This window comes from Phyllostomus hastatus, unplaced genomic scaffold (assembly GCF_019186645.2).
Source record: "Phyllostomus hastatus isolate PE091 unplaced genomic scaffold, TTU_PhHast_1.1 phas_contig_159, whole genome shotgun sequence".
Classification (NCBI taxonomy): Eukaryota; Metazoa; Chordata; class Mammalia; order Chiroptera; family Phyllostomidae; genus Phyllostomus; species Phyllostomus hastatus.
The window spans coordinates 23,134,634-23,156,713 of record NW_025333640.1 but is presented as its reverse complement, the minus strand read 5'-3'; the positions used below and the strand labels follow the sequence as shown (position 1 = coordinate 23,156,713).

At 49.7% G+C, this 22,080-nt stretch overlaps 1 protein-coding gene across 2 annotated transcripts in view; it reads right to left on the bottom strand.

The window, feature by feature from the left end:
* The window catches only part of GATB (glutamyl-tRNA amidotransferase subunit B), a 73,712-nt gene that overhangs the window by 5,413 nt on the left and 46,219 nt on the right, over positions 1–22,080 (bottom strand). For both annotated transcript variants that reach the window (XM_045831719.1, XM_045831720.1), the window contains 2 exons: positions 13,088–13,221; positions 5,207–5,285 (listed from right to left, as the gene is read on the bottom strand). In XM_045831719.1, the coding sequence (XP_045687675.1) occupies positions 5,207–5,285; positions 13,088–13,221 (213 nt within the window). The remainder of the gene's footprint in view (positions 1–5,206; positions 5,286–13,087; positions 13,222–22,080) is intronic.

Sequence of the window (22,080 nt, the reverse complement as noted above, 5' to 3'; positions counted from 1 at the left end):
AGAAGGAAACCTTGCCCCCTGCCACAACATGGGTGAGCCTAGAGGGTGTCATGCTAAGTGAGGTAAGTCAGGCAGAGACAAAACCATATGACTTCACTTACGTGGAATCAAAAAGCCAGATCAGTGAATAAACTCACAGGTCCAGCGAACAGATTGATGGGCGCCAGATCTGGGGTGAGTGGGGAGATGGGTGGAAAGGGGGAGGGATTAAGACGTACGAGCTGGCAGCCATAAAAACAGTCGTGGGGAAGTAAAGCACGCAGGGGAATGCAGTCAGCGGTATTACTGTGACTGCGTTTGGTGTCAGATGGGTACCTGAGGCTTACTGGGGCGACCACTCTGCAAGATTACAAATGTCCACTCACTGTGTCGTACACCCGAAGTGAATATATTTCATGTCAATCTAACTGGGGGGAAATCCCGCCTACGAGAAAGCAAATGAAGGGGAAGGTGCTCGGAGCCTCCGCGGGGCTCCCAGTCCCCCCACTCCGACAGGAACAAGTCACAAACACGCATCATGGCTACGCCGGGCGGAGTGCCTTGGGCCCAGCTGTCAGAAGACCCACAGGACTGTGGCCGAGGGGGGTCTTCGGTGGGTCCCTGTACGTGCGCTCTGGCCACCCTCGAACGGCCTTGACTGCTCGGGGAAAAGCTGTCCCTCCTCTTAGAAAAATACGGAACAACTCAGTTGCCTCCAACTCAATTTTTCCAATATTTATTCAGCTTAATAATGAGTAGGGCCCTAAGAGAGGGGCACCAAGATGGGTAAGAGCTTCCTCTGCCCACGACAGACTCACTCACGGGCGTGCGCAGCACAGGAAGGGGACGGATCCGTGTGTCATGAGGCCCGTTCCCAGGGGGCTGCCACGGCGAGTCTGACGAGTTTCTCTGCCCCTTCCCTGATTCATCTTTCTTGAATGAAGACTTACTATTTTAAAATGTTTCTAATTATAAAAGTGAATACATGATCATTATAGAAAATAGGGAAACATAGAAGAGAGAAATCACCTGTATTCCCATTCCCTCAAGACAACCAATGTTAGCATTGCGGCGTTTCCCCTCCCCACTTTGTTTTGAAACAGTTGTGATCGTAATGAACATACAACTTGTGACTTGCTTTTGTTTCACTTATTATAAACGTGCTTTTTTATACGAATAAAATACTAATACCATCAAATATATTTTCATAATTAAGTTATCCCCTAGTGGTAGGTATTTAGACTTTGGCCAGTGTTCATTTTGTTCATCTCTACAGTCTCCTAATAAAGTTCCTAGTTTAAAATGCCCAACATTTAGGAAGAAAGTGGAGATCTCAAGAGACTCCAGGTCTCTGGCCTGAGGCGACAGTTCCCTGCAAGGACTCTCTCGTGAGGACTGTGCAGCAGCTCTTTCCAGGAGGAGGAGTCGGGAAGCTCGGCACACATGGCCTTGCGGCAGAGGCCTGCAGGCCCCGGGGCCCGCTCCCAGGCCCGCGGCACTTCTGCCCTGCTGCTGCAGCGAGGGCAGCTCCCAGCAGGCCGCCCGGGCTGCCTGCCTCGCCTGGCACTCATGTGGCAGGGACCCCACAGGCTCATCTGCTGGTTGGATCTGCCTGAGGCAGCTCGGGGATCGCGGCCAAACCACACACACCATGGGGAAGGAAAAGCAGAACAAGGCCAGGACGGATGCTTTTAAACGCAGGGAGACTGGCTGCCCCCTCAGAAAGATGGGGGTCCAAAGGAGGGACACCCGAGAAATACCTTTCAGTGGCTTCCTGGAACACATGGGAACCTGGTGGCTGGACTGTTCTCCACTCTTGGAATTGGAACACATCAGCTTGTTACCTTCCCAGATCAGTCCAGTGGCCACTGCCAGCTCTAGCACCTGAGGCCGACACAGCAGACTCTGCTGGTCCAGTCCTCTGCTCACTGCTACTGAACACAGACTGCACTCCGAGGGGGAGCCCAGCAGGGTGGGGGCCGCTGAAGGGGCCCCTGGCCTCCAGGCCCTGGCCTCTCGCAGCAGCCCTAATGGCGTCTGCGGTTGCCCGCCTCCTGCTACAGCAAAAGTCCTCTTTGTCTGTGTTTAACCACTGCCCTGGGAAATGCCATCAAAGTACCATTGTTTCTGGCCAAGCATGCAGCTCCTAGGCCCTGCTTCTGCCCACCCCAGACAAGTGTACATACAGAACAAAGAATTGCCAGCACAGTGCTGGTCATATGTGTTGATAAATGCCACTGAAAGTAAGGGGTAATGCAAACTGGGAACCCCCAATTACACCCCGACCACGGAGGCAGCTCTGAAGTGGGGTGGAGTCGGGGGCACAGAAACTTTGCCCTCAGTTCCCTGAGGCTGGAATTCACACCTACTGTCTACTTCCATCCTCTTACCTACTACACAAGTGTTTCTCTAGCCAAAGCCATTTTTACATAACTGGAAGGGAGGACGGAAGGTAAGCAGGCAGGCCCCTCCTGTATCTGTATCCTGGGGACTTCCAGGGTCGGAGTGTGGAGGAAGGACCGGTCAAGGGAGACCGCAGGGAGGGAGCTGTGACGGTTGCAGTGAGGGGCAACCCCTCTGGTCAAAGGCAAGTACTGTGAAAGGCCATCCTCCTAGAAAGCAACAAACATCAACCCAAGACACTAGCGGGGCAAGGCAAAGTACGGTGTGCACAGAGCTGAAGCACTACAAGGGAGTGAAAGACAAAATCATTTGTACGCATGACATAAAACACTGTCTGTACAAAGGGTTTGCTGATGTTTGTTTAAAGCAGACCTCAAAGTAGACACGAGGAAGTGACAAAATGAAAGATAAAAAGCCTATGGTAATTTCAATAGATGCATCGAACACCTTGACAAGGTACAACATCCATTTATAATGAACACTCTCAATGGGTTTAAAAGGACAGTACCTCGACACAAGGGAGGCCACACGACTAACCAGCAGCGAACAGACTCAAAGGTGAAAAACGGAAAGCATTCCCTCTGGGACCAGGAACAGGATAAAGCTGCCTGTTCCTGCTACTTCTGTCCACATAACACCGCAAGTCCTAGCCACAGCAATCAGACAAGGAAAAAATAAGTAAATAAAAGGCATCCAAACTGGGGAAAAAGAAGTAAAACAAGCGCTATTTGTGGGTAACAGGAATTTATATGTAGAAAACCCCAGAGACTCCACAAAAAACTATCAGAAATAATAAACACAGTAAGGTCGCAGGACACAAAACCAAGGGGCAGCATCTGCTGCGTCTCTGTGCGTGGACAATGCGCCACCAGAACAAGAACCGAGGAGAAACGGCCCCACGGACAATCGCAACAAGAGGAACACCTAGGAGCAAACAAAGGATGTGGGAGATCTGGAAGATCTAAACACTGAAAACTGCAAGACAATTTTGAAAAAAAACTGAAGACGACGTGAAAAATGGAAAGAAATTCCATGTTCATGGATTGGAAGAATTAACACTTAAAACATTCATGTGGCCTAAGGAACATCCAGATTCAATGCAATTCCTATCAAAATCCCTGTGGCATTTTTCACAGAAGTAGGACCAAAAAAAACAAACACAAAACCCCAGAGATTTGTAACAGTGCCACAGAGGACTAACAGCCGAAGAAAGCCTCAGAAAAAAGGACAAAGCTGGACGCATCACACGCCCCAGTTTCAAACTATACTACAAAGCTATAGTAATCAAAACAGTTTGAATAATACAGAAAAATATAAAGACTTTCAAATTCTACTAGCATGAAATAACTGCCATTAATATTAGCTGAGTATCATTCCAGGCATCTTTCCATGCACATGTACCAGCTGAAGAATAGATTACTTTAAAAAATACCATTTTCTTGCCACGAGAAATTCAGAAAACAAAGAAGAACAATAGAAAGCGAAACCACCAAGGCGGTGATGAACCAGGCAGATCTCCTTGGGCAGCACGCCACTCCCACCTTTCTAACCAGGCCTTTGTTTTCTCCTGGCACCTCACAGAACCCGGGGTTCACCTCAGCAGCCCCTGCAGACTCGCCAGAACTTTGTCTGGAACCCAGCGGTCGGCATCTTCCAGCACTTCCTGTTTCTTCCCCTGAACCCATCGTATTCACTGCACTGTTTTTTTTTTCTCCTCCTTTTTTTGGTGGGGCAAGATGAGTGGAAAGGAGAAGATGTTTCCTCCTCTCATTTCAAATGCTACAACTCATATGTGCTTTCATACACAGACAGATATTTTCCACCCTCAGGCCATCCAATCTTCCTGCTGCTGCTGAGCGATGTCATAAACATTTGTGTTCCTCTGACACCCAGGCAGCTGAAACCCCTTCCTAAATGTGGCGAGGGCCCTGCAGTTGAGGCCTCACTTGGTGGTGGTACACAGAGCCTTTATTAGTTCCCATCTCCAGTTTCACAGCAAAGAAGCTGGTGTGTGTGCCACTGTGCCTCACAATTAGCCAAAAGCAGCCACTTTCCCAAGCCTCCCTTTGTAATCTGCCACTACTGTCGGTGTCTATAAATATTAAATGCAAAAGGCACCATTAAAATAACATTAAGTTTCTGGCTGATGCATTGACAGCTGCGGACATCTGAAGCTGAGATCAGGCGGCCGCCTCGGTGTTCTTTATCTTTTGGGGTCCATGTCTGTCTGAGCCTTCAGAATCCCAGGAATCGTGCACTTACCTGAGGCTGTTAGGCGGAGGGAGGTGGAGATGAGGCATGGGCCGCCTTGGACGATGATGCTGTTTTTCACACACACTGAGTGCGTGTGTAAACTTCTCTCTAAGCTCGTGGGAGGCAGCCTGTCTGACCTCGCCCTGCTGGCTGAAAGACTGGCTTCCAGGCAACCACACGACAGAGAAAAACGAGCCCCTGGTACTGGGCTGGGAGGTTGCGGAGGAGGACAGGGGGAGCACCAGAGTGGGGGAGGCAGTCGGAAGCCCCCAGAAACTTCAGGGCCCAGCCTTTTACATAAACAATTGTCTGGGGAACATTCCAGACAAAGCCGAACAATATAACTATTCCCGGAGGTTAGCAAAGACGAGAAGCAAGTCACCTGCCCAGCTCACACTGGCTTTACTTCATTTGCTAAATAAACCATTTCTAACTTTCAGTATAAAAACAGCACTTACAAGCACTCAATACTTCAATTATGAAATTCACTTAGTGATGGCATATGCGTTTCACACACCTCTGCTGGGACAGCAGGGCAGCCAGAAGCTTTAGGACAGACGTGTGCACATACCTGTTTGGCTGCTGCTGAAGAAATCGCCTTCCTGTCCAGCAGGTCGAGAAGCTCAGCCAGTGCAGACGGAGTGACGGGACTGCAGCCGCCCCAGGAGAGAAGGAACATGTCACATTGTCAGCGTATCCATTTGCAGGGATTCAGGATTGGAACACTTGATTTTATACGTTTAAATAATTAAACCCCCACCCAGCCCTGAAAACAACAGGCCAAATTGGGTTCTACTTTATTTATTTTGTCTTTTAGGATATAACACATTTTCATGAGTGGTGTGTTTCTTTGTTTTACCACCCAACAACAACAGCTGTTTGGCAGAAGTTGTAGCAACTGCTCAGTTTAATTAGTCAAAGGAAGGAGGTGGCTGCAAAATTCATGAACCATGACAAAGAACGAGAAAAACCCCAGTAATTACATAGTTTTCAAGGAAAGATCAGCCTAAAAACTGCTTCAAACAAAACAGCTAACAAGGTCGCTTTTTTGAGTGTTTCTGTGCAAACATAAACTCTTTTTAATTGTGAGAGCTTTTTGGGAAGGGAGCCCGCGGCTGCCCGCCCGTCTCTGGCCGTCCTCAGGGGCACCTCCCCTGACCCTTCTCTCCGGCAGGCTCACAGCAGCTGGCTGGACACGGAGGGGCCCGGAGTCCGTTATCCGTGCTCCCAGGACATGCCTCATTTACCAAACTTCTATGGTATAAAAGGCCAAGGAGCAAACCAACACATAAAGTGTCACAATCCGCATTCAGGGGTGGGAGTTGGGGGGGAGGGTAGTGAGCACCTAGGTTAGTGAAATGACAAGACTGAATGACAGATTATTTCTTCTAAAGTACATGGTGTCGCCACTTCCACACACACACAGAGCAACTGGGCTGATGAAACGCTGTCTTATCAGAGGTCATTAGGGGCTGGTTTTAAATAGATAGGAACAACTCATGAATAGCACATTAGCATGTCTGTGTAAATGAAAGCTGCTGAAATGCATAACGCCACTTGAAAACACCTTCTGTTTAAGCTTCGGTTGCCATCACTCACTATTAATTTCTTGGTAAGCTCTTAGATAAGAAAAAGGAAACTACCGCTTAGCTTCTGCCAATTCCGATGAATTTCAGACTAATCGAGTGCAAGTTCACCAGGTACGCCTCACTGTGGTCTGACAACTACAGTGAAGCCTCATTAGGGTTGTTCATTCAGAACAGCTAACACACTGAGGCAGGCACCATTTAAAGTGTCTGTTTATCCCAAAGCACACGTGGATAAAGGTGATCCCAAGCGGAAATCAGGCTTGGAGAGTGCTGGTGTTAGTTGGTATCTGGAATGTCTGTGAAGCACTCTGATAAAACCTCAACGGCAAGAGGGGGAGAGGGCTGGGAAGTAAACTGAGACCCTTTTCCCAGCCTCCAGCCCTTACTGACAAGTAATACAGAATTAGTTTGTTTGTTTTTTTCAATGCAGGTTTCTGGGATTTTCTGCAACTCTAGAAAATACAATGGTCAATTCGAGTGTGTACTGTGGAGAACCCTAACCGGCAGTGACGTGGAACGGGGTTTCTAGAGCATGCAAAAAAGGCACCTGCTCCCACACGAGTCAGCGATAAAGGGCCGCTGGGACAGAGTTAGAGGGTAGCATGATTAAAAATACTCTGCCTTTCATCTAATGACCTCAACTCATTAGTTAGGTTATACATTCACACTATACAATACCTCCACTGGCCTAATTGCACTTGGGATTTTTCAATCACCTTTTTATACCCACGATGCTAGACACACAGTAGGTCAGTAATATTTGTATCACGGAATTCTAGCCCCCAACAGGGATGTCTGGTATTCTGCACGGACCGACTCCAGACACACCAGGGCTCACCTGGAGTGGGGCGGCGGCAAAGACCAGCTCCTGCCTCACTCACCTGGGAGACCCCTCATCAGATAAACACACGTGTCAGACAAGGAACGCAATGGCCGCAGAAGCACCAGCTGCTGACTTGCTGCTGCCAGAGAACACTGGTTTCTGGACAGGGAACGCACCTCCACTGAAGAACGAACGGTCTGACCCTGGAGGCCTAAGCCTCGTGCGCTTGTCCCCAACCCCGAGGCCAGCGGGTCTACAGAGCCCGGGAATGGGACACTCCCATCTCCCCTCAGCCAGTCCTCCGGAGCTCTTACAGGGCCACAACTCCGTCCCCAGCCTGGACTGCAGAGACAGACACCGCTGCAGCAAGTCAGCCTGGCTAAGCTGTACTTGAGGAATGTGCTGCCCTTCTCAATCCCCAATGTCATTTCAGGCCCAAAGTCCCCCTTCTCTGCTTCTGCTGAATGGGATGCAAGGAGCTCCTGGAGGAAGACACTGGGACTTGGACATCCAGGGGCTGCTGCTAGTCAATAACCCCTTTACCTCACTTACTTCTCCCCCAACCCGGCTCCCCCACTGAGACAGCTGTTCTGGCAGCTTCCTTTCAGCAACCCGTCCCCCTCGGCACACACTCGCACCTCCCACCTCACTAGAACGTCAGCTGGTGCAGAATCCCGAACTCTCAACGGCGCTGCCTCCTCTTCCATCAGACAAACCCCTCCAGCTGTGCTCTCAGGCCCGCCACGCCCACTCCTGAGAATCCCACTGGACCTACATGCCTGCTTCCCCTCTCCTGTGGCTTCAATTCCACACCTTCACAATTGCTGAGACCTTCCCTATCTTGAAAATGTCTTCAGGTGACCTTGCAGTCCTGTGCCTCTGCCTGGTACCTTATTTCTTACCAATAAAGACCTGGCATCAGTGGCTACCACGGACCCTCGTCAGCATGTGGTGGTTGGACTCTAACCCTGTCCCTACAGCTGTGCTGTTAAAAATCCCCATCCCTTGCTTCGTTGCCAAACATATACCTTTCCCCCATCCTGCTGCACCCTGTGGGACACCTTTAGACCCCCTCATGAAAACCCTTGCCCTGGGCCTCCAGATGCTCCTCCTCCTTTTTGACTGACCCTCCTCTGCTTCCTGCGTGCTGAGGACCAGTGGCCTAGGGCAGCTTCCTGTGCTTCCCGGGCTTCACCTCAGGCTGGCGAGGGAGGGAGCGCATCTCTTCTCACGACTGTCACTGCTCGTCTAGCTTCCTCTGCCCACGAAATCCAAGCACCTCTCCAGGGCTCCCATCTCCCCAAACACGTTCTGAAACAGCCCACGCCTCTTAGTTACAGTCCAGAGAGCCTCAGGCCCCGCCACAGCCATCGTATCTCGCTGCATCCTCCCTGACACTCTCACCGGCCCCAGCGACTCCACGTTGCACTTACACCTGACTATGTATTGGCGTTCCCAGAAGTGCCTCTACTCATCCTTCGCTCAGGGCTTAGCTTTGCTGTCACCTTCCCTTCCCAGAGCCCCTAAATCACTGCTTTGTAATCACCAGCTTCTAGGCTGTCAGCTCTGAAAGCTGAGACGGTGTCTGTCAAGTTGACTGGTCTGATTTAACATGCGCTGAATAATGAACAAAGGAGAATGCTCTGATCTGTATGTCCCGTATACCTGTCAGCTGCAGATCCACACCAACAAACTGCTCGCTGGTAATCCCCATGAGGGGGCTCTCTTATAGGCAGCTCCGACCCAGCACTCCAGAAAGGAAGTGGTATCCCCCCTCCTTGTCCCTCTCAACTTGCTCCCCCTCTTCCTGTCCCTCCCACTGCCCCTCATTTCACTCCACTGCCCGGGCAGGAAGCATGAACATGGTGCTGGTCCGAGACGACTGCTCCCCCCCAGCCCCTCCCATGTTCAGCCCTGCCATCGATCACCCTTTACTGACCATCTTCTGCAATAAGGCCTCTATTTTTCCTATTACAGGCCTGAGACCTCCTAGACCACATGTAGGGAAAATCATGTGGTGTTTGGCTTTCTCTGACGGGCTTGTTTCACCCGGCACAACACTCTCCAGGTCCATCCGTGCCGTCTCAGAAAGGGAGATTTCCTTCTTTGCATGGCTGAGTAGTGTTCCACTGGTGACCGTGCCGCACTGCTTCCCTCACTCACCTACGGACCGGACTGGCTGTGACAAACGATGCTGCCACGAACACAGGGGTGTGCGGGTCTTTCCAACCAGTGTTTGAGGTTTATGCAATAAATTCTCAGACGTGGATTCACTGGGCGATAAGGCAGTTCTATTTTCAGCTTTTTCAGTAAATTCCATACTGCTTTCTGCAGTGGCTGCACCAGTCTGCACTCCCACCAACGGTGCACGAGGGTTTCCTTTTCTCCACATCCTCTCCAGCACTTGTTGTTTGTTCATTTATTGATGACAGCCATTCTGGCAGGTGTGAGGTGGTGTCTTGTTGTGATTTTAATTGGCATCACAGAAAACATCTTAAACACAGTCTCCCGGTAGAGGCTTACATTGTTTAAATAGGCCTTTGCTTTAAAGTCTGTTTTGCCACACACAAAGTATTGCTACTCCAGCTTCTTTTTCATTTCCATTTGCATGAAATATCTTTCTCCATCCCTTTACTTTCAGTCTGTGTGTATCTTTCATGCTGAGGTGGGACTCTCGTAGACAGCATGTGGGTCTCGTTTTCCTACCCATTCAGCTACCCTCGTTCATGTCTTTTGACTGCAGCATTTAAGCCATTTACATTTAAAATGGTTATTTATAGGTATATATTTATTACCATTTAATCTTTTAACTACGTTCTTCTTTTTTCTCCTTTCTTCTTAAAGAAGATCCTTTAACGTTTCTTGTAATAATGGTTTGGTGGTAATGAGCTCCTTTAGCTTTTTCTTGTCTGGGAAGCTCTTCTTTTCTCCTTCAGTTTTAAATGATACCCTTACTAGGTAAAGTCGTCTTGGTTGTAGGTCCTTGCTTTTCATCCCTTTGACTATTTCATGCCAATCCCTTCCTGCCTGGAATGTTTCAGTTGAGAAATCAACTGACAGTCTCATGGGAACTCCCTTGTAGGCAACTATCTTCTCCTGTGCTTTTACAATTCTCTTTGTTTAACCTGTGGCAGTTTACAATGCGTCTTGGTGTGGGCCTCTTTGGGTTCATCTTGTTTGGGACTCTCTGCACTTCCTGGACTTGTGTGTCTTTTTCCTTCACCGGGTTAGGGAAATTTTCAGTCATTATTCCTTCATACAGGTTCTCGACCCACTGCTCTCTCTCCTCCCCTTCCGGTATCCCCTATGACGCAGAGGTTCTTACACTTCATGTTGTTCCAAGGTCCCTTAAACTCTCCTCATTTCTTAAAGTTCTTTTTTCTTTTTGCAGCCTGGATTGGGTGTTTTCTGCTGCCTTGTCTTTCAAATCGCTGAGCCAGTCCTTTGCGTCATCCGACCTACTATTTATTCCTTCTAGTGTCTTCTTCATTTCAGATGCTGTAGTCTTCATTTCTGACTAGTTCTTTTTTATGGTTTCCATGTCCTTTTTCATGCTGTTATAGTTCCAGGTTCCCTGATCATCCTTATAACCATTTTTGGAACTCTATATCTGATACATTGGTTGGCTTCATTTCATTCTAGAGATTTCTCCTGTTCTTTCATTTGGGGCATGATTGTCTCTGGTTGTGGCTGCCTCTTTGTGTTTGTTTTTATGTATCAGGTAGATCTGCTGTGACTCCCAGTCTTGGTAGGGTGGCCTTATTAGCAAATGTCCTATGGGACCCAGTCTCCTTGATCACCTGAACAGGGTGCTCCAAGTCCCTTGTGTGGTTATGGGCACCCTCCTGTTGCAATTGAGTCTTGACTGCTATTGGCCAGTTCATGTTCAGAGTCAACCCTCAGGTTGGCTGACTGTGGGGATCAACCCCAACCACAGTGTACAAACTGATGTGTGCAGGTGCTGACCACACAAAGCAGAGTCTGCCTCAGCAAGGTCTGGTACCTGCCAAGATCTCCCGTTCAATATGCCGCTTGTGAAGCTTACTGGTTCCTGCTCTGATGTTTTCTGAAGCTGACCACTGGGTGTGCTGGCTCTGGGGCCTCTTGGGAGGGACTCTGGTGCAGCCCAATGTCAGACACTGCCCATAACTGGTCCTGGGCCACCTGTTTAGAGCCATAAAGCAATCTACAGTTTGTGGCTGCCTCTGCTGGGCCTGCATGTGTAGAGGAAGGACCAAGCTGCATATCAAGGCTGCCTTTTACGAGCAGCAGGCCCCGGGGCAGGTCAGCAAAAATCCCAGGGCACCCTGCCATCTGCCTCTGCCCGCCTGTTAGGCTCAGCCACTTAAAGAGCCTCTGATGATACTGGAGTTGCATGAGACAGGCTCTCAGTGAGTCACCAGGTAGGGGTGAGTGGTGTTCACCAGATCGATGCAGGTTCAAACTTGGTGCCATTGCTGGGTCTGAGGCCACTCAGCAAATGTTCCTGGGTGTGCCAAGTCTAGCTGGGACCTGCTGGGTGTTTACACACCTTTGTGGCAGGTGGGGTATCAGAGAGTCATCAGGGAAATGCCAGCAGAGTTTATCAGGCCCAAACAGACCAAGATCCGGCCAGGTGAAGGAGGTCCCTGCACCAGTTGGGCATGCGAAGGAAAAATGGCCCCCATCCTAGAGCCACACAACTCAGTCTCTCCCAGATTCTGCCAGGACCTGGGGAGATGGAGCCAGTGGACCTCCCATGACGGGGAGATGTTGGTCAGCCTTGGGGGAAGGCATGGGGAGTGGCCCCCACCCCAGAGACACACAATTTAGTCTTTTCTTGATTCTGCCCAGACCTCAGCAGGACAGAGCCACCAGGGGTCAGGAGGCGGGGCCACTGGAAGCCCAGAGAGCAGGGCTAGTGGATCTCCCATGAGAAGGCACCAGTGAGGTTCATGGGAAAGTGGGGGCATGGCCTCTGCCCCAAAACCACACCACTCAGTCACTGACACCCTCTGAACCTGCCTAGACCTCTATATCCCAGCTCAGGCGGCTGGCTCCTCAGCAGGGTATGAACTCTGCAGGGTGGGGTGACAGGGAGTCCAGAGGGTGGGGCTATGCATTCCTCCAGGCTGATGGTCTTGCAAGGGAGTGCTCCACCCAAGAATGATGGCATTTGTGGTGTGGGCAAGGGGCTCAGCACAGGAATCTTAGTGGCTATCTGTTTGGCTCTCTTTCCAGAGCCACAAACCCCAGTCTCCCCTCACACAACTAGTCTATTCAGCCCTCTCTCTGCTGGAGCCCAGGAGATTTGAATGAAATTTTGTGCATTTGCCCTTTAAGAGGGCACCTATGTCTCCAGCAGACTCCTGTCTCTCCCTGGTGGGCATAATCCCTGCCAATTTGCACAGTCAGATGTTAAGTGGGTGCCTCTTCCTAGCTCTGGGGCTCTGGCCTCTGGAACCTGGCTTGGGGTTGAATCAGGCTCCACTCTTCTCAGGGGAAACCTTTGCAGCTGAGATATCCCTCCAGAATCTCAGCCACTGCCCGTGGGAGTGGGGCCAGCCCGTTTCCCATCTCCACCCTTCCCACCATCTCGCTGTGGCTTTTCTGTGAATCCTTGGTTATAAGACTACTCTTCATCTAGTTTTGGTTAGTTATTCAGGTTGACTGCTCTCTATTTTAGTTGTAATTCCAGTCTGGTCCTATGAGGAGGTGAACATAGCTTCCACTTGCTCCACTGCTATTGGGGGTCTCCCACTGTCTGTTTTCTCATAGGTCTGTAGGCCCCTCACACTTGTACACTCCTATCTTGTTCACATGCAGGCCCCAGCACAGTACAAAGGACAGTGAGGACAGTCAGAGATTTGAACAAATAAATGCATTTTCAGATGTGATGGAGGACAGCTTTTAGAATTTAGAATTCACAGGGGATGCTTGCATCCTGTCAGGAGATCCTGGGGAGAACAAGGAGAGTAACACACTGGCCCTGTCCCAGTTCAGCTGCGTCTGGACACGGAGTTCACCACAAAGGAAGAAGAAGTCCCCTGACCCCACTCACCTCTCACTGACGGCAAGGTTGTGCTGCTTTAAAAATCCCAGAAAAGTGTTGAGGACCCAACTAGTCACTTTTTTGGGCTCTGCCCTAGTTTCTTTGATCACATTCTGGAAGAACTCCAGCAGGCCAACTTCATTCTGTGAAGGAATAAAAATTGTATAAAACCTCCAAAAAAGTGAAAGATCAGCATTCTGAAAGCAAATCAAACTGCCTACACCTCTGCCTCCTCTGAGACATTAACTTGTTATTTCCTAAACACGAAGATGTCATCAGAAAATTCTGATCGCTTCCAGTAAACAGCAAGTATTCTTCTACTGTCGCCGTACATTTCTATAGCATTTTCTAAAAGGGATGAACACATTTCAGAGCCGTGACTCTGTGGACCAGAGGATGGTGACACCCACCATCCCCTAAACCTGCTTCCCTGTCAGTGTTAGCCGTGTGTACCCTGTACCCTTCATCCTTGGGCCCACAATGTTCAGCCTGAGTTCATTGTCCTGTCTCTTTTCCATCCTGTCCTCTGCTGGAAGTCTGAGTGATTGCTAGAATAACAAGGTAAGAAAAGTAATCAAGAAGAAACAAACAGAATATTCTAACTCTGAAAAACTGAAAGTGGTTTGTAACTGTATTCATCTCCGCATCATGCCAGGAGGTGACAGAAATGGTTTTCAGAATGAGGAAGAACGTGGGCACATGTGACCCACGTAGCACACATAACTGGTGGAGGGAGCAGCAGCTTCTAGCCTCTGAATCAAGCTAGGCCCGCTGACCCTGCCTGTCATCTCGCTCCGTGCATGCCATCGGCTGGGTTGGGTCTGCTCGGAGAAGACTCCACTTTCCTGCTCTGCATCCAAAGATTCTGCACTGTCAGCTCCACGTGTCAGGCGCCACGCTGCCCTGCTCACTCTGCAACTAGGGCTAAGTCAGCGCCGGGCCACGGCGGCTGCTTGGTCGGTATCAGCACAGGAATCAATGTCTCCCATTGCCATGTGTATTTTTCCAAAATCACATGCAAACACTCATTCTTTATCTTGTTTACCTTTAAATATTAGACATGCCGCCATTATGCATAAGAATAACCCCAAGGTACTCATCAAGTTATACACTATGGCCAACTGCCAGCTTAGATAGATCTGGCAGAATCAAGAAATCTCGCTAAGTTCACCCCTTGTTTTCAGTTAAAAAAAAAGAAAAAAGAAAACCATGTCCTACTTGCACAGGGAAGGCTGAAGTTTCCAAATGCAGAGGGGACATATTCTAAGCAGATTTCCCCAGCCTGCTGAAATTCAGATCAAACCACTATTCCTTGAAATATGAGGTCTGTCTGGAAAAAGCCTAGCCACTGTGAATATAATGAGAATGGTTTGTGCAACAAAGACGTAACCTGGCAGCCAAGGAGAGTGGACTGGAACGCACATGCGTGAACAATGATGACTTCACTGTACTTGTCAGTGGGCACAGTAGATGCTGTGGAGTGAGCATGTGTAATGTGTGGCCCTCACATTCAAAATGACTGAGCCAGCAGAACAACGAATCTGCATCAAATTTTGCATAAAACTTGAACATTCCTCCCTGGAAACTACTCAGATGATTCAGAAGCCTGCAGCTGTGGGTAACTGGTGATTGGCAGCTTCATCACGACATCGCACCTGCTCATGTATCACAACCCACACAGAGTTTTTTTGCAAAACATCAAATCACCTGGGTAATTCAGCCCCTCCATAGCCCAGATTTGGTGCCCTGTGACTTCTGGCTTTTCCCAAAACTGAAATCATATTCGGAAGGGAAGAGATTTTAGACTGTTGATGAGATTCAGGAAAATATGACAGGGCAGCTGATGGTGAATGGGAGAAATGTGTGAGGTCCCAAGGTGCCTACTTTGAAGGGGACTGAGGTGGCACTGTCCTATGTACAGTGTTTCTTGTGTCTTGTATCTCTATTTTTAGTATTACATGGCTGGATACGTTCTGGACAGACCTCATATTCCTTTTTAACTTTATACTACAGGTAAGCTTTTCATCTTTGCCCCTTTTAGAGAACTTTCACTTAAATGAAAGAACCTTCTGGAAAAAATAAGATACTAGGAAGAAGCAAGACATAGTAACAAAAATGCTCAGAAAATTTAGCCACTGTAAATGCTGTAACATGCACACACACAGCTGCTTAGTAGAAATCCCACAATAAAAAAATCTACATGCCCTTTGTAACAGATACATTCTCTGATGACAAGCCAGCTGAATAATCCCATAATCATCTCTTGAATCTCTTTTCAAACCAACGCTATTATTCTGCTCATGCTAAACCAGGGCAGAGGCCGCCTCACCAACCAACACTTGACTACAGATAGAGGCAAAGGCAGACAGCCTGAAAAGGAAGTTCTGCTTAACTTATGGAAAAGTATCCAAACCTCCCTAATGCTGCCCAAACCGCTGGGGAAGTAGAATACTGCCATCCAGCCCGAATCAGGCGGGAAGAAACCCTTTGTTCTATCCCAGACAGGCTGGCCGCTGCTGGAAAGACCTGTCAGGAGAACTCTCTGCCAGAGAAAGGTTTTCTAAATTCGCCTAGAAATACTGCACTTGAACTCGCAGGCTTGGCTGAGTTGCTGGGACGTGATGAATATCTATTCTTCTCCCCCGGGTGGTTTTTTTATTGGACAGATAACTTGGCAAGTCAGGTTTCTGTTTGTCTTTCTGTGTCAGTGCCGTGATGAAGCCTCTTTGCGCTGGTACTGTACTCCACTGGAAGGATCCGTGGGTTCCGCACACAGCCCGCGGTGGACATGAACACCTGCGATCGTGACCGGTGAGCTACAGACGGGGCTGAAGAGGGCTGAGCTGCCGCTGCCCGGATAACGACAGATCGATAAACAGTCACATGCGGGTGCCTACTCTGGTTCTTTAGATCTGAAGCCAGCTTTTCAGGAAAAAATACAAAACGTTCTAGGTAAGGTCTTCTTGGTTTTTCTGAGTTAGGCAAATGCTAATGAACTTGGCACAGATCTCAGAGGTCCCTTGTGAATGTGGCAGTGTGGCTCTGGTTTTCTCAGAAAGACAGTGGGCCAGTAATCCCCTTACATGAAAACTGTATTACCAGTAAGGCAGAAAGGCCCCTGCATTGGCAGACCCTTAACGTCCTTCTCAAAGGCAACAAGCAAACCTCCGACTTAGCACTAATGTCCCCCCACACCAGGCAGAGCTGACGCTTCAGCAGCATGGGGCATCAAGTCTCTGGCCAGCTGTCCCTACAGAGACAGCTACAGCAGCAGGGACAACTGGCCCTGTCTTCTGGAGAATACCCAGCAGTCTTTACAGCTCTATGCCAGGAAGCATCCTTCTCACATTTTATCCAATCTCCCAAAGCATTCCATTACACCCAGAGCCAAGGCCAGGTCAGCCTCTCAGACGCTCCCAGAACCTCCACGGCTAATGGATCCGTCAGCTGGTCAGTGCTGGTGTGAGGCCAGGCAGAGGGAATCCACCACCTCGCCTCACTGCCTGCTCTGGGAAGGAACCCCGACTCACTGTGGCGCTGGGCCCTGGAAGCAATGTGCCCCAAAGCTGTCTTTTGCGTTCTGCCTTCAGAGGTGATAAAATGTGGGAAGGCCATCCAGTTGGAGTGAGATGAAAGCTGATTTTTCAGCTGCCACACCCAGGGAACCCGATGACAGGGCAGAAATGAGCCGGTCTATACTTAGAGGTTGAATGAAACCGGACAGAGACAGCTGCCCAGTGGCAGGTTCGGAGGAGAAAAAGCCCAAAGGACAAGCTGAGGAGCAGCTGGTTGTGTGGCAGGGTGATCTGGCAGCGCGGCGACCCTAGATTAGCAATCCAGGCAAGACTACTTGGGAGACACGGAGATCAGCAGCCAGCCCTGTGGGGAGCTACACAGAGCTGCTGCTGCAAATGGTATTAATGATAATAACAGACTTTAACAGCAATAATAGGTATCATGCACTGTTCTAAGTGCTTTCTCTACATTAACTCATTTAATTCCCAAAATGACCCATGGAGGCAGGTAGCAGAATTCTTTTAAAAATGATGACACTGAGGCACTAACTCACAAGAGGTCACAGCACAAAAGGGCTGGGCTCTCCACCTCAGTGGGCTTCGCTCTTAGCCTCCCTGCCTTCCTGGGGACCGGCCGAGTGCTGGTGCCCGGTGTGCTGTGAGGCGACTCGCTCGTCAAAAGAATGCACTTTCCCACCACTTCCATCATTTCACTTGATACCTGCCAGCTGTTCAAAGGTTCTTAACATTAAAAACATTGCAAAGGGCTTTAGCAATTAGCTTAGAAATGAGGAGAAAATGGCAAGTTCATTTTCTGCCTTTGCCGGCGCACACCAGACCACATGGCACTCTGCTGCGGCAAGACACGCACCGGCTCCTGGATCGTGAAGGCAGACAGCGGCACTGGCCCTGGGCCGGAGCTCCCCCAGCCTGTCCCCTGCATCCCCGCCACAGTGCCTCCTGAGGGAAGGTACAGCGAGCACGTCCAAACCGAGACAATGCCCCATTCTGAAACACCTTCCGACACGACCAAATGAGCTCCATGATCGCTCACACAGTCTTGATAGGAGGAAGTGTACTGTATTTCACTGCCCTCTGACTCCTCTAACACGAGTAACTCGGGGTGGGCTTACACCTAACTGGGCAGGGCCGGCCTGTGGTGGGAGCCACTGCCTGTCCAGGACACCCCGCACCTGTGGACTGAACGACAGTGGCTCCAACTGGGCAAGGCTCTCCTGGATTAGGAGGCATCATTTTGCGGAGGTACCAGCACAAATTGCCTCCCTCTGGCCCCTCGGAGTGGTGGGGCGCTGGGGTGCACAGCCACCGAGCATTTCTGGAGACGCTGTTAGAAGGCCCAGTATGTGCACGTCAATGGGGGCTCTGCTGTTCCCTGTGAACTTGGCCTTTCTTACAGTGGGAGAAAAACAGAACGCAGACCCACCAACTCTGCGATAAACGGCCCCGGAAATAACAGCACGTGTTAGTGCTGGGGTGGAAATGGAAGCGACGGAAGGGGTCGGAGAGGGTGGTGTTCCGGAGCGGACGGCAGAAGCCGTGGCTGGAGTAAGGGCTGGGATGCACAGTGGGTGCTGACTTGGGTCTGTGCCTTGAACGAATCCACCCTGTGCTTTTTGTGGAAACAGAAGGACCGCGGACATCTTTCAGTGAGCGAACCAGAAAAAAGTGACTCATCAGAGGAGGCTTCAGTGGGGAAAAACCAGAGGTAGTCAATTGGTGGTAGGAGGCCGGTGGAGGAGACACCCTTCTCCATGCATGTCAGGAGGAAGCCGGAACCCTGAACCGTCACTGCCACTTTCAAGGGTACAGGGATCTGCAGAGGTTCTGAAACTGACCCCAGAATACCCTGGGTCTGCCCTCTAGTCTGTCTCAACAAACACGCAGCTAGAGAGTTCTATAGTCCTGTTTTGGGCCCCACAATTTCCACCCCTGGGTCATGTTCCTAGCAGGGCCTGGGAAGCCCTAAACCCTGAGAGAAACTCTGATCCTAACAATTTCGCTTGTGCTCTCTCCCCAGCAGAGCTGGGACGCATGCATTTCCAAGTTCAGCGCCGAGTCCCGGGTCCCTTCGGGGGGTGTGTTCACCTACCGCTGCCTAGATGGAGGTGAAAATGAGTTTACCTTCTCTGAGATGCATTAACTGTGAGAGCTGTTGAGGGAAACCAACTTGGAAATGAGACTTTTCCTTGGATAATCAGAACCCACATAATTTAGGAAGTAAAAATTGACCGCGGACAGGAATAATCAGATGACTACATCTGCAAAAATGGCACACAAAAAACATGTTGTCAAGAAATCAGTTCTGAATCAGGACTTCCGGCAAGATGGAGGAATAGGTGGACGCACCGTGCCACCTTGCACAACCAAGATTGGAACAACAATAAATTATGGTCAGCATAACACACAGAACTGATAGAGGATTTATCTGAATGGAGGTCGGACAGCCAAGAAGTTGAAGTAGACCCGTTCATCCAGACTGGTAGGAGATGACGAGCCGAGCGGGTGCGGGGCTGGCGCGGGTCGGCGGCGCACGGAGGTTGGGGAAAGTTTGGCGCGGAATCGGCGCAACAGCCATCCGGGCGCAGGAGCGTAGCGGTGATCCCTGAGTACGCAAGCGGCGGCTGCCGGACCCAGTGGGGCAGCGATTGTGGACCAGGGCAGAGCTCGCAGCCCAGGAGCCCAGGGAAGGGTCTGGGCCCAGGAGAACTGAACTGCCGCCATTGATTCCCTCCCATCCCCATCCCCGCCCCCGCCCCCGCCCCCACATATAACGTCACAATCTAGTGACTGGGGCGCCCAGCCCCGGTGAACGCCTAAGGCTCCGCCCCCCACCGTAACAAGAGCGACCAGACCGGAAAAAAAAATAGGAGAGACAGGGAAAGACATAAGACATGTGTACAACAGAGCAGATCAGTCCCCCAGGACTCATCCTTTTGAGCGACCAAGAAATAGCCAATCTATCAGATGCACAGTTCAAAACGCTGGTGATCAGAAAGCTCACGGAATTGGTTGATTTTGGGCGCAATTTAGATGAAAGGATGCAGGTTACCATAAAAGAGATGCAGGAAGATACATGGAGGAGAGCCAATAGAGAAAGGAAGGAATCTGAGTCTCAAAACAATACAGTGGACCAGAAGGAAGATAGAATCAACCAAGCAGGAAAGCATGATGAAATAAGAATTCAAAAAATCGAGGAGAGTCTTGGGAGCATCCAGGACACCTTTTAAACGTTCCAACATTCGAATTATAGGGGTACCAGAAGGGGAGGAGCAACAAGTGGAAAAGTTATTTGAACAAATAATAAAGGAGAACTTCCCCAATCTGGCAAAGGGAACAGTCTTCCAAGAAATCCAAGAAGCTCAGAGAGCCCCAAAGAAGTTGGACCCAAGAAGAAACACACCAAGGCACATCATAATTACATTAGCCAAGGTAAAAACGAAGGAGAGAATCCTAGAAGCAGCAAGAGATAAGGGGACAGTCACCTACAAAGGAGTTCCCATCAGACTGTCAGCTGATTTCTCCAAAGAGACCTTACAGGCAAGAAGGGGCTGGAAAGAACTATTCCAAGTCATGAAAGACAAGGACCTACATCCCAGATTGCTCTATCCAGCAAAGCTCTCATTTAGAATGGAAGGGAAGATAAAGTGCTTTTCAGATAAGGTCAAATTAAAGGAGTTCATCATCACCAAGCCCTTATTTTATGAAATGCTAAAGGGACTTATCTAAGAAAAGAAGATAAAGAAAAAGACATGTATAGTAAAAAGGACAGCAAACTCACAATTATTAACAACCACACCTAAAGCAAAACCAAAAGAAACTAAGTAAACAACTAGAACAGGAACAGAACCACAGAAATGGAGGGCACATGGAGGGCTAGCAGCAGGGGGGGTGGGAGGAGGGGAGGGGGGAAATGGTATAGAGAATAAGTAGCATAGAATGTAGGTGGAAAATAGATAGGGGGAGGGCAAGAATAGTACAGGAAATGTAGAAGCTAAAGAACTCATAAGAATGACACATGGACGTGAACTAAAGAGGGGGAACATGGGTGGGAAAGGGGGTACAGGGAGGAGGGAAGGGGGGAAATGGGACAAATGTAATAGCATAATCAATAAAATATATTAAAAAAAGAGAAATCAGTTCTGACTGTGATCACATTTCGATGTCCTTTAACACACAGCTGCCCAGCATGCCCAACACGGAGGGAGTCTGTGTTACTTACGCATGAGAGGCAGAGCCCCCGGGGTTCCCCAAGGTTAAGCACCCGGGACCTTCCCTCCTCCCAGCGTTTCGTCCCCTTGGGCAGGGCCCTGTGGGGTCAGATGGCTCTGAGCCCAGTGGACCCTCATCTCTGAAAGCCCTGTCACATATCTGAGATGAACTGTTGGTTTTGCAGGAGTTAAGTTAGAAGATGCACGTTTTTATTCCAAAAACACCGGTTGTTTTTCCAGTGCACAGAATGACCGTGAATGCATCCAAAGCTGGCAAGCGGCGGATGCAATGTTATAAAATGAAGAATAAAATCAATTTTGAAAATTGCGTGGAGCTGAAATATGGTGGGTGATGACGCCGGCCAAGTGGAGTTTCCTTCCTCGGCTGTCAGAGGGCGAGCCCTCTGCTCCTCAGGAGGTGTGGGCCGTCTAACACCAGTCAACAGGGTTTCAGATGCTTCTTCAAACTACTAAGACAGCACTGCCTACGGGATACACAGGCATTCACCAACGAAAATTGTGTTACAGGCAATTCAGCCAGAAAACACCCCATGCCATTTCAAGCTTACTGGAGACTCACAACCAAACTCTTGGAAAATAACCGATTTAGCAACCAACCGCAGTCATGATGTCCTTTCTGTTTGCTCCTTGGAGACACCTTAACCGCTCCTATGTCAGAAATAAGGGTTATGACCTAAACAGGGAATAACCAGCTGGGGAGAAATGGAGTTGTTCAAGGACTCCTCGAGGCTGCTCCCAAAGACAGACAGACACAGGTCACCGCCTGTGTCACCGCTGCGGACGGTCCCTGTCCCACTCTCCCGTAGTGTCCAAGGGGCCATGCAGGACCTTCCCTAACACTCTGCCCTGCCTGGCTCTCAACGTGTCAGCGGTGCTCTGACCTCTGGCAGCATTTTCTGGGGAGTCTGCTGGGCTGCATCCAGGCTGTTCTTAGATTCAGGGAGGGTTCTTCTGAGTCTGTTATCTTTGGGGGAAGCACATCACTCCCCTCCTCTTTCAGCTGGGAAGGCGCAGCTCCAGTTCCCTTGGCAGAGCCCTCTTGGCTCCTAAGTATTGGAAGTGAGACCTGGAATCAAGAGCGTCTGCCCCTTGGTCAGTGTTTTAACCCCCTGCCCTGGAGGGCTACCCTAGAGTTAGAGGCAACGTGGGAAAGATAAAACCTCTTACATTTGACAGCAGCACAGGGCATGTAGCGAGTACAGCAGGCTCTCAAAAAACACTACATTGGGGATGCTGT